Source organism: Lampetra planeri, chromosome 53 (assembly GCF_965212315.1).
Source record: "Lampetra planeri chromosome 53, kcLamPlan1.2.h2, whole genome shotgun sequence".
Taxonomy (NCBI): Eukaryota; Metazoa; Chordata; class Hyperoartia; order Petromyzontiformes; family Petromyzontidae; genus Lampetra; species Lampetra planeri.
This window is the reverse complement of record NC_136159.1, coordinates 8,751,896-8,764,671: the sequence shown is the minus strand read 5'-3', so window position 1 is coordinate 8,764,671 and position 12,776 is coordinate 8,751,896. Positions and strand designations below refer to the sequence as shown.

The following is a 12,776-nucleotide window of genomic DNA, read 5'->3' as shown; positions in this document are numbered from 1 at the left end:
CCCCGCCTTTTATAGGAATCCCCTGCGAGGGGTGGAGTTATGGGGGATCACAGCGCCCCAATGGCCCCCCAGGATTAACGGATGCGGACGTGGATGTAGACACTCGTGTGTGGGTGCAGACACCCTTGTGTTTTCTGTCCGCCCTTCTCCCCGTAATAACCCCTACAGTAGTAATAACTGCACGCATGGGGTTGGGGGACGACATCACAGAGTGAATAATTTACGTCGGCGTTTAGTGTATTTTTATAGCATTTTTAACGCGAAATAAAATGTCTCCCTCACTCCCACCGAAGGCATGCGACTTGGCATGGGCCGTTCAACCCACCAAAGGCGCGTGAGTTGGTACGGGCGTGCACGCGTCATAAATAAATAAATAAAAACGAAGCGCGCACAAATCGCTAATTAAACTAATTTCAAGTTGACAGATGTGAAAAAGGAATAGCGCTTGCTGACCGCGGGGCTTACGGCGTGGTACCTGGCTATTTTTTATTTACGTCAACCCCACCGTTGGAGAGCCAAGCGTGCGACCACACACAAACCCACACACAAACCCACAAACCCCGCCACAATTTTTGACTTTTATATATAGAATAGAAGATAGATAGATATTTAATGCTTATGATGTCCGAGTGGTGAGATCCAATCATAGAGGGTTTGTTACTCAATAGCGACTAATGGTGACTATTCATAGGCCTATTTAAACCCTGTTCATCAGGAAAAAAATGTAAATTGAATCTCATCAGAACCCATGGTCAGAAAGTGCAGTCTCCAACTCTTAGCCACTCTTTCTCTCTGGCCTTTCTATGTGCTTTGAAAGAGCGCCATTGTCGAAAATGTTGCCAACTATAAACCTTTTTCTTCTTGGTTCTTTCGGTAAAGTCACGTAGAAGGGAAATAATAAAATAATAAAACTCTACTTTTTTATTATTTCCCTTCTACGTGATTTTACCGAAAGAACCAAGAAGATGAATCCCTGCAGTCACGAAAGCTTTAAATCGAAATATAAACATTTTCTTTCATGGCCACAACGATATTTTGTTGTGTTCTCCCGCACCTCTGATTATCACGGTTAGCTACGTATTGTACGAAAGAAGTTCAACACACACACGTTGAACTTCTTTTGCACCATATATAGCCAACCCTGCTAATCAGAGGTGCAAAGACATACATGTCAGCAAGATGTTCACGATCTGAATGCCCAATATCGAGGTCTGCTCGGCATGACGAGGGGACTTAAGGAGAGAGTTTGTGTTGTTCTGTTCCTCTGTTGAAAGAGCGCAGACTACACTGGTTTACTACATAGTCCACAGGTTTGGGTTGCATGGCTACAATCACACTACTGTGGCTTGTCTTTAATGTGTCTCCATCTCAGAATTCCTATGTATCTCTATGACTCCCTGTGTATATTTGTCTATATGTGTTTAATATATGGTCCATTGTTTGGGTCGCATGGCCACAGTTACACTGGCCATGCGTCTTTAATTTTCCATTCGTGGAGGAGCTGTGGTGCATTGGCCTGTTGATGTTTACTTCTGGTTGATAGTTACAGCAATGACGATTTAGGCGTAGGAATGTCAAAGCCCAGAGCAGGTGTGCGATGATTTTTTGGTCTCGAATGAGGAGCTTGTTCTGTAATTGACGGATGTGTTGAGATGGACCACCAGGGGGCAGCCCAATACAATTTTACTGACTTGGCATATGGTGCTGTCACAGACTGATTCTTTTGCTGTTCTAGAAGGGTTAGGAAGCTGCCACTTCACACACCTACAGTCAGTCCAGTGTGTGCTTACAACTAACCGATGCTAAAAACCTAAATATGAGATTTTGGGCCACCCAAAATTCAGGACAGAATGTTTTAAACTTTTATTTCATTCCATTTACAAAAGTTAGTCAATTTGGAGATACTCTTTGGTTTTTTCGGTAACAGTAATTTTTGCTGTGACGGTTCCACCTGAAGACGGAGGCTTGTGTTGCCTCCGAAACGTCGTGATTTAGTTTATTTGTTTTCCTTTTTAACCTACGTGACTTTACCGAAAAAAGCAAAGAGTATGGATCCTTGCAGTCACGAAAGCTTCAAATCTAGAAATTTGGAGATGTTAGAGCATGCTGAATCCAAATATGAAATCAAAGTTCATGTTTCGATTTAGTATTTTATTGTGTTTTACATTATGTGGTAAAAAATTCTTATTATTTAACCGTCCAAGTGGCACAGTGGTAGAGCGAGTGGCTCGTAGTCGAGCGGTCGCGAGTTCAACTCCTGGTTGGGTCGTTAATGTTGCCCAGCATCACTGCAGGGTTGATAAGTGTGCACCACTTCGTGGGGAAGTTAGCATTGGTTGTCCCCCACCATAGAAACGTGGAATTTTCACCACTTGCTCAGGAGATGAGCACAGATGCCTATTGAGGCATGTGAGCAGGAAGTCACTTGGACTTTTTCATTGAACTCTCGTATGAAGGATTTTGTGGGTTCAACCCCAACACTGACACCTGTATTATTGGAGTTTGTGGTGTCTCTCTCCCCGTGATCACGTGGCTTTTTCTCTGGGTCCTCAGGGGTTTCCCTCTACATTTAAAATCAACACTCGTTTAGAGTATTTGGCTGTCATAAATATCCACGTAATAAGCCACTTCGTTGAACTATCATTTGTGGCCAGGTTGCTTCTGAAAAAAGAGCTATATAGCTCAGTTGGCCTTAACTGGTAATATAACATAGTTTTGATATCTAACTTCTCGTCCACGCACGTCCAATCAGCAGGGGTTGCTAAATTTCTGGGCTCACCCTCCGCAACTGCTTGCAGGACTCGTCGCCGGGGGAGGCCGCCGCTGTGACTCTGTTCCGGCCGCACGTCGACCGCGTGTCGTGCCTGTGCTTCCCGCCGACACAGCGCACGCGTCTCTACTCGAGCAGCTTGGACGACTCGCTGCGCTGCGCCGATCTGCACCACGGTGTCTTCGATGAGGTCCGCGTGGGTGGGTGGGTGGGGGTGGCGCTGTGGTAACACTTGCGGCTCGCGGCAAGAAGGGACCTGGGTTCTGTTCCCAATTCTGGTGCCTTTGCGTGTGGAGTTCCTATATTCTCACAACTGTGATGCAGAGTGAGCGTGATGAGTGTGTGAGCGGAGTGTGCGTGAGTCGTTTGTGCTTTCTCCCACTGCTACATGGGTTCTCCGGTTTTCTTCCAAAAACCCACAGAATGTAACTGGCATCAGCCAAACATCCCACTGTTGAAGAATTACCTGAAAATTAGTTGGGATGACACAGCAGCAACCTCGTCCTCGACTGTGACAACTTGGGACGGCTGCTGGCCAGTCCTAGACTGGACGACACCATTCTACAGTGGCCTCTCTGTCTCGGCCGTGCCGGTTGGTTCCTTAAATTTTGTTCAGTGTATTGATGGTCATTGATGACAAGATGGCCACCATGCATTTTTGCAGGAAATTGGTTTTGCAAAGATGCTTGAAGCCTGAGAGATAGTTGTACTCACCGTTCATCTGCATTCACGATGAGTGGAAATGCCCCTCGTCCGCCTGTGGCGTCTCTTCATTTTACTCGTCCATCTTGTGGTTGTCCCAAGGTGTACGCCGGCAAATCAAGTCCACCTGTGGGCCTCACCAGCTTCGACTTCCAGTCTGAGGATGGTGCCTCGCTGCTGGTGGGCCGCTGCGACGGCGCCGTGGAGCTCGTCGACTGCAGGAGCCCAAGGTGAGGCTCCCGCTGGGTGCGGGAGGAGGGCCTGTCTCCACCGGCGCTCTTGCTCCACAGTCTCACCCGCCAACTCGCCTGCCACTTTGCTTGCCAACTCATGCACCACCTCGCCTGCCACCTCACGCACCACCTCGCCTGCCACCTCACGCACCACCTCGTCCGCCGTCTCGCTCAATACTTCGCCCGCCACCTCCTTCAACACCTTGCCCGCCACCTCGCCCGCCACCTCGCCCCCCACCTCGCCCGCCATCTCGCCCGTCATGTCACCCGCCACCTCGCCCTCCACCTCGCCCGCCACCTCGCCCTCCCAACACAGCCGAGCGTGGCCACGTTGCTGTCTTCTCGCAGGAAGTGTGGCGAGCAGCAGTGGATGGTGCACCAGAAGAGGGTCCACTCAGTGCACGTGCACCCCACGCAGAGGCACTACTTTGTGACGGCGTCCACCGACTGGTGAGTGTGCGCACCTCTCACCACCCACCCTCACCGCCCGCTCACCCACCCACACCGCTCACCATCTGCCCTCACCACCCACCCACCCACCCTTACTGCTCATGAACGCTTCACGCTCACCCACCCACTCTCACTCCTCGCCACCCGCCCTTACCGCTGCTCAATCAAGAGAAAATAAATGCTTGTGAGACTTCTTCAGCACAGCAAGGCAATGCAACACTCACATAAGGCCTGATCCATAGATTAGATATGTGGTTGAGATTTACCAACAGTTTTATAGCTTTATGATCATGGTAGTTGCACTTAGGCCGGATGTGAATACGTTTCTTATTGATGATAACAGTGGCAGTGATGAATAACAAACGCTACTGTATTTACGTTCGGAGGTGTATTTGTGATTCGGTTGTCATTAACGCATGTCAGAGCATCAGTTGTTACATAGTCCTAGCTGATTGGTAGCCCAGTCTCAGCTTCTGTGAAGAGGTGGTTGTAGGTTGCCTGGGTTCCCTGTGTTTACACGGATTCCCAATGACGCTTGGCCGTGGTCACATGGTGGGGCTTAAGTCAATGCTTGGGAGGTCATAAATACCATGTGAAAGACCCGGCGCAGTACATCTCTGGCTTGGATATTTTGCAAAGCTTCTGGGCCACAACCCCAAAACCACTACCGCCGCACAACCACGGCAGCAACAGATGCTGATAGCTGATGATGATGTTGTTGTTGATGCACAAATATAAAATCCTCTGGCAGTGTGCAGAGACTGTGGTCGTAATTCAGACAGAACCATGGAACTTATAACGTAGACTGAATGCCCATTTCACGAATATGAAGGGAGAGAGGTCATCACCGATTATTCACCACTCCTCTACTCCTAATGAAGTCGTCTGGTTCATCATCCACCTCATTGTAAAAATATTTTTTTTTATCTCCATCAACATCGGCCATACAAATAAGAAAACAGAGGCTATAGCTTCACAATGAATCCCATAGACTCACCCAGAGCTCTCTATGAAGGAGGTATTGCCACAGAAATACACTCTGCTACTAATGTAATCATCTGGCTCATTATAACCACCTCAATGTAAAATTACATCTACATCGGCCATACGAATAAGAAGGGTATTATACGTCTCTCTTATTGGAACTTGAATTTACTTGACCTCAGTTTTCGTTTGCTTAGACGTTCTAGAGGGCACAGCAGCAGCTAATGATGGGACAGCTCACAGTGGTGGTTTAAGGATTGGGGTTTATGCCGTCCAGAAAAATTTGGCTTATTTGACCTCGAACTCTTGACTGATAAAAAAATATATATATTTGCCGTTGGTCCTATTAGAAGCGAGCTCTGAAGTATGACGGCACGGCCAAGGCAGCGCTATAAATTCACATCATATCCGGGGTAACGAGAGGGATAATGCAGAGCAGATGTTAACTAGGGTATAAGGAAGTATTTTATTCGTTACGTGCATACGGTGGTGGGGGGTGAAGGGTGCCTGTGTTTCCTGTAAATCGGTCACCGGGGCACGAGTGAGGAGCAGCAGCTTAACCATTGCTGCAGTGTGCGTGCATGGCATGGATATGAGCGTGATGTAATGAATGTCCTGTTTCATTTCCTCCGTCGCAAGCACGGTTTGTGTTAAGGACACGTGTTAAATTAACGGTTATTTCGCAACCCGAACGATCCACACGTCGACAAATGATAATTGGCCGCAGCATCATGATTATTATTCTTTTAATTTAAGATGTTTGTTTACCCAGAAAAGATTCAGTGGGTTTCCTGACAATTTTTCAGGTAGGTTTTGCCAAAGTTTCGCAATGGATTGGGGGGGAGGGGTGGGCGATGATCGCCTGCGATGTGTAATCCACAATTAGTTAATTTTCAGGTAATTTATTTATCAGCATTGGGATGTTTTGGCCAATACCAGTTACAATGTATGTGTGTGGGTTTTAACGTTTTTGTAGTTGCAAAAAAAATCACAGAAATGTAACTGGTGCTGGCCTGTGTAAACTGGAGTTGAGATGTTCCTGGATCTGTGATCCCAACCCCAAGTCGTGAGAGTCGATGATCGCGGTTGCAACAACCAGGCATACTCCAACCCCTCCTTAACGCTGTTCTCCCGTCACTAAAACTACACCACCACTTTTAATAACTCCATTCTTCATCTTAAAACACTACCATCTTGCGTACAATGTTATAATTGCTGTAAAGCACCTCGGAAAATGTGCTGTGTAAATATAGATGAGATAAGGTGTGGTGCGGTTTGTGGCGTCATTGTGCGATCAGCACCGTACAGATCCATGACGTCCGTGCGATGGGCGTGGGCCAACGCAGCGGCACCGCTGCCAACGCCGTCGCCGTGCTACAGCAGCACAGCCGCGTGGTGCACTCGGCGTACTTCTCACCGCTCACCGGCAGCCGCCTGCTCACCACCTCCATTGACAACTCCATGCAGTGAGAGATGAGTCTGGACAAGCAAAGACAAAGATCCAACCCCCCACCCGTCTATAGCCTTCAACAGACTGTTGGAGTAAGCGCTGTTAGCGAGCATGTTTGAAGGTTGGCACACAAGGGAGTGAGTGGTCAGGACCACGCCTGGTCACCTTTGTCTCCCTAGTGCTGATGCGCTAGGTACTCATTTAAATAAAGATTCTGATTCTGAATGCTGAGTCGACCTAGAGGAGGCCCAGGACTGGTTAAGTCGAACTCGAGTCGCCGGGTTCGTAGCGCAGCACGCTAAACGCTGCATTACCGCTCCCCACTGATGCACATGCATTCAGCTATCCATCTGCTTGTACCCCAGCTTGAAGGGTCAGAGGTCGTTCTGTTATATCCCCTTCGGCACGCTGGTCTCCAATACATGCACTGCTTTATCTCGTGGCATGACGGTTGTGCCCGTAGCACAACCGGGATACAATTGGGGAAAATAAGAATGTGCTGGACCCCACGAGAGAGACGAATGAACCTTTGTAGAAGATGGCACTCGCCTAGAGGTGCTAGTGCTGATCGAGTCCAATGCACCTCGTCTGTCCCTCTCATCACACAGCTGTGTAATTTGTCACCCCGTATGTTGAAATCATTTCTCGTGAGAACTAAAAAAATTAAGTTTAACACGTAGACTTTCGCGACCAATATCATGCATAATAGAGGTTTTTTTGGGTTACATCACGTAAATATATAAATGTATCAACAAATTTGGCTGTCGCTTGATGAAGCTAGTTGTAATTACTGGCAAAGCGTTGTGCTCAGATTGTAAATGTGGCTTGGCTCTTCAACGCACCGGTATGCTGTACTAGTGACCAATTGGCATATTCTGTTTACGTGATAACCCTTACTAGTTGGCTGTGTCGGGTGGTGGTGGGTTTTAACGACACATTTATATATTTACGCGATGTAACCGAAAAAAACCTCTATTATGGATAAAAAAATAAACTCAAACACTTGAGTCGTATTTTAGTGTTGAACGAGCGACAGAAACCTGCACAGTGCCACTCTCTGATGTGTATCACTGAAGACTGGAGCATGGGCAGAAAGAGGGCTACTCATTGAGAATATCTGCTCCTCAATAGAGGTAGTGACGCGTTAGCCCGGGCGGCATGGTGGTGCCAGCACAGTTGTCGTGCGGCAAGAAGAGCCCGAGTTCAATTCCCTACTCGGGCACGTCTCTGCGTGGAGTTTCTATGTTCTCTGATCTGTTCTGCAGAGTGTGAGGAGTGTTTTGTGAGTGTGTGGAGTTGAGTGAGTGGAGCTTGTATGTTCTCTCCTCCTGTTCTGCATGGGCTTCCTCCAGGTTTTCCGGTTTTCTCTTATAGCTATACAAAATGTAGCCGGTATTGGCCAAACAAACATCCCAATGCTGCAAAAATGATGCTGAAAATTACTTACAAATTTGGGACTATACAGCAGCATCAGCAACAATGCCTCCATTCTGCAAAGACTTGGCAGGATCTTTTTGAAAAAAGGGCCTGAGACCCGGTGAGACTTTCCTGGGTAAATGATCTGAAAACAAATGAAGCCATGGTGACGCGTCATGGTGTTACTCAGTGGGAGCTCTGTGCTCTTCTGTTGCCACGTGTGTGCAGTGTGTACGACACCCGCGTTCTGGGCTCGCAGATCACTCGCACCGCCAAGATATGGTGAGTGGGAATTTTGCGCCACGTGCACACCACACGACCACCGCGATGGCCTCTTTGTACCCATGGCCCGTATTCTCTTCTTATGCACGATGGCAGCAGTAATACTTTCAGGAGCTAAATGGCAATGTCGAGGTCTGCTGGCCACGACGAGAGGGCTTCAGGAGAGAGTTTGTGTAGTTTTTCTGTTCTTCCTCCATTGAAAGAGCGCAGACTACAGTGGTTTACTATATATTCCACAGATTTGGGTTGCATGGCTACAATCACACTACTGTGGCTTGTCTTTAATGTCTCTATCTTAGAATCCTTATGTATCTCTATGATACTCTGCATATATTTGGGATCCCGTGAGGACCCACGGCGTTCACGTGTTTAATGAGCCAGTGGCGGCCAATTAGGATGATTGTGTTGTGTACATCTGTCATATAGGTTTGTGGGGAGCTACGAACCCGGCAACCCGAGTTCAACACCAGTGACGATTATCTGAACCGGTTCTGGGCCCCATTTATATCGACTCATCCTAAAATGAGTACCTGGTGCGGTGTGTAAACATCGGCATTGGGGAGACAAATGTGGCCGGGCGTGGTGCTGGCCACCCACCCCTTCGTGTACCGTGCTGGCCTTCATAGGTGCTCGCTAACAGCTCTTTCCCCAACAGTCTTAAGGCTATATGGGGGATCTTTGTCTTTGTGTTGAACTAGAACAGGTTGTTTTGCCTTTAAACATCTGGAAATTCACCATGTTTCTAGCAAGCCTGACGTTGCCGATAAGACACTATACGTTTTAAACCGGTACAGAGTTTTTCTTGCGTTGAACGAAGGTGACCCCATTTTTATCTGACATAAGGAGGGCCGTGTTGGCTGATGGGATATGAAAACAGTACCTTTATTATTTTCTGGAAGGACAGATATGGGATGGAGGCGAAAATGTCTGCTGAATGATTTTGTCGGCATAATTGGCCAAGCTTTCTTCGCTCTGATTACGTGATTAATAATTGCACAATAAAATAATGACAACTTCTGCAGTTCCGTCACGTGGCAAGGCAGTTACACGGGGCATTGACCATCGGCATTAACCCCTCTGCATTCTGCTTTGTGTAAATGACCATGAACACGAGTTCCACACACGCGGCTCCGAACACTCGTAACCTACAAACACTGAGCTCTCAAGGAGCAACGACTCAATAATATCATCATGTGGACAAACATCGTAACATTTACAATGCCTACTGTTAAACATTCACCCGCTGTCGGGTGAGCATGTTGGTGTGACGAGTGCGACAAGCGTGATGGTTGAATACCGCGCACGGTGGTGTCTACGCTGCACGTTGCTGCCTGTGATCCAGTGCTGTTGGGCGGTAGCAGAGAGGTTTGGTAGATCACACACAGAGGTTGTGATACTTCCCTGTTCTGTCTGTATGGGATAGTGTGTTGCCCCCTCACACGCTTGGGTTTTCTCCGGGTGCTCCGGTTTCCTCCCACATGCAAACACTCATTAATTGGCTGATAACACCTTAACATATAGAGAACCGCAGAGCTTGGGCAATTATTGTCATCGTCGGCTCCTGGTCACGTGGCCGTTGCTGCCTTCCGGCTCGTCTGTGGTTCCTTCTCGCGCCACTGAGTCGTCCTCTGTCTACGGGAGTGAGCAAATACTGTGCACATTACAAGTTATTATTGGAGGGGTGATAGCGATGATGAGTGATGAAAATGATTATGGTGATGACGACGATGACAAGGTGTTGTGGCGGTCCTGCCATTGTGCTCAGCCATAATAACCACACGGGCCGATGGCTTGTGCCGATGAGAGCCATGTGGGTGCCGGGTGGTGAGGACATGTGGATGTGCGGCAGCATGGAGTGGCCACGCCACCTCGACGTCTTCTCAGCCACAGGTGAGGAGGCCAACACTTGGTCCCCTACCCCTCATCGCCCCCTATCCCCACGCCGTCCCCTACCCCATGCCGCCCCCTAGCCCTCGTCCCCTAGCCCTCGTCGTCCCCTGGCCCTCGTCGTCCCCCTACCCCCTCGTCGTCCCCCTACCCCCTCGTTGTCCCCGAGGAGAACATGGCAGGTTTCGAGTTTATGTTGTGTAACCAGGTGTAACCTCAAGAGACTAGGACATTGTCTCAATTTGTCAGAGTGACCTGCTAAATGTTGGAGATATGATTAAGCGGGGTTGGACGTGTGCGCTGGGAGTGCGTGTTAGCGAGACAGGCATCGGAGTGGCCTCCATGAGTTCGGCGATCAAGGGGAAGACCAACGATCAGACGATGCGTTACCTTGGAGGTCCGCGTGTCTTCTGCGCGGCAGCTGCAGGATCTAGCAGGGGGTAGAATGCGTTGGCAGTGAGGTGTGGTGGAGACATGGGCAGCTTAGGCCACAATGACCTCTCGATCTTGCGTCGTTAGAAAACTTGTCCCATCGTTAGCGTGAGCCCCCCCAATGTCCGCGTGCGTCGCTTTCTTGTGGGGAAGCATCCTGCCTCTTATACTTGGATTCTTTCGCACGAATGCAGGGCAGAAGCTTCTGGTGGTGGGGAAGGAGGAGATATCGAGCATCTGCACGGTGATCACCTTTCACCCGACGCGACCCGTGCTCGTGGCCTGCAACTCGAGCGGGAAGGTGCACTTGTTTGCTGGCTTGTCCGGATCGCTGTGCCAAGATTCCGCCGCCGGCACCGTGTAAGCTCGGGGACACGGAGCGATTTCCCCAATCAACATCGATTCATACGCCCCTTGTGTCGAGTCACCCCTGGAGAATCTGTTCTTTATGATCGGTACAAATTATAAACGAATGCCGCCTGTAGAGTAATGGGGCAGATGAGACGGTGCGGACGAGATGGAGAGAGTGGGACGGGGCGAACAGGACTGGGTGACCAACACAGGGCGAGCGACATGGAAAAGAATGCATCGAGTCTCACTCGGGGGTGAAGTGTAGTTGCCTCGTGCGCGTATGTTTTTGTTTTCAGCGTGGAGACCATAGGTGTTGTTTTGTTGTATCTTTCCAGGGTTGCTTCCCTAAATCAGTAGTTTACAATCTGGGTGGTACTTTTATCCAAAATCCGAGAGGTCTCCATAACAAATCGCACGGCTGTGCATTTGATTCGTTGAGCTCGGGCTGTTCGACTTAAAAGCGTTGCTCACCCAAGACAAGCTTGCAGTTGCCGCCACGTGGAACATGTGGGCGACTTGTTTCCTTTTTAAGTTCAGCTGCTGCCGGGCGGCGGCGGCTGTGGCAGCTACGCCACGCGTAGCCTGCAACCTAGCACTGCGGTGGCAGCAACGAGAGCTGGTGAATCGCACAAATATTCTGGAACTCCCCTTCCCGTGGAAGTTGAGTAGTTGCTTTACCATGGCTCGCCAGAAGAAGGCGGTACAGCCAAAATGGTGGACTCCACCTGTTCCGTCTGTGTAGGATCGAGTATTTCCCCCTCGCCGTGCGTGGGTTTTCTCTGGGTCCTCCGGTTTTGCCGGCTCACTTCCACGTCTGCTGCCTTAGTGCTCGTCACGTGTGTCCTCCTTGCGCCTCTCTCTGTATGAGAGTGACTCCTGCACAGCGGCGGTGGCAACGTGTGTGTGTTGCTCTTACGCCAGCGGCCACTCGTGAGATTGACGATGTCTGTGCTTAACCGCAGAGTTTCCCCCGTCCGTGTTAATGTCAACATCACGATTTTTCAACGCTCGTTCACCCACGAAAAGCCTCCCCGTATACATCCCGCTGCTTTAAACGACACCGAGCAAGATGTGTCCAGAGGCGCCTTGTGGCAAACATCTTTACAGTTACGTGGCCACTTGCATCAAACACCTCAAGTGCTTGTCCCTTGAACGCGCCTGGAATTAAATCGACCGGGCGAAATTCCCTTTGGTGTTTTATGCAATGTAAGTGTTCGTCAAACGACGTGGTTAATTATATTAATATGCCCAGTGGGCATTGTTTCAAGGGGTATGGATGAAGCCTAAGGTCACAGTATAGTGAGGGCCTTTGTCGCCTTGTGTGTTAGGCAGGCACGTGCCTCTCGACCTGCTCGGCGTGCGCTCGCAAACCACGAGCTGTGCACGTTCCCGAGGGCCTGGGTGCTGCACCCATTCAAGCGCGGTGGTCTTTACATGGATGGAGAGACACTGACACAGTTAACCGCCGCGCTCCACTCACTTCGTGTTCACGGGTGCTGATAAGCTCCTTAACTGCTTTGCCTGGGAAGCATAATAAACGTTGCATTTTTTTTTGGACCCTTCGCGTGTTTTCACTTAAATCTACGATAAGCCGCTTAGCCCATTGCGAAAGCACGTCACCGCGTGTACACCCTGCCAGCCGGCCGGCCGGCCAGTGCCGGTTATCGGATTGGTGCGGTGGTTTTCGTGAAATATTGGCAACACCTTAAAGAGTGGCACGGCCACGCAGGAGCGTGATTGCTTTTACGTGAACTGGAACACGAGCACCTGGGTGTCCAGCTCCTGCACATACGACCAGCCACAGTCTCGCATGACCGTC

At 49.4% G+C, this 12,776-nt stretch overlaps 1 protein-coding gene across 7 annotated transcripts in view; it reads left to right on the top strand.

Moving 5' to 3' along the window:
* The window catches only part of WDR76 (WD repeat domain 76), a 28,961-nt gene extending 16,447 nt beyond the window's left edge, over positions 1–12,514 (top strand). For 4 of the 7 annotated variants that reach the window (XM_078617374.1, XM_078617372.1, XM_078617370.1 and 1 more), the window contains 8 exons: positions 2,799–2,960; positions 3,575–3,702; positions 4,054–4,155; positions 6,438–6,605; positions 8,234–8,287; positions 10,053–10,177; positions 10,801–10,966; positions 12,286–12,514. In XM_078617374.1, coding sequence (XP_078473500.1) covers positions 2,799–2,960; positions 3,575–3,702; positions 4,054–4,155; positions 6,438–6,605; positions 8,234–8,287; positions 10,053–10,177; positions 10,801–10,966; positions 12,286–12,457 — 1,077 coding nt within the window. In that variant the 3' untranslated portion in view covers positions 12,458–12,514. The other 3 variants (XM_078617373.1, XR_013588570.1, XR_013588569.1) reach the window with 3 other exon arrangements.
* The last annotated feature ends 262 nt before the right edge of the window (positions 12,515–12,776 follow it).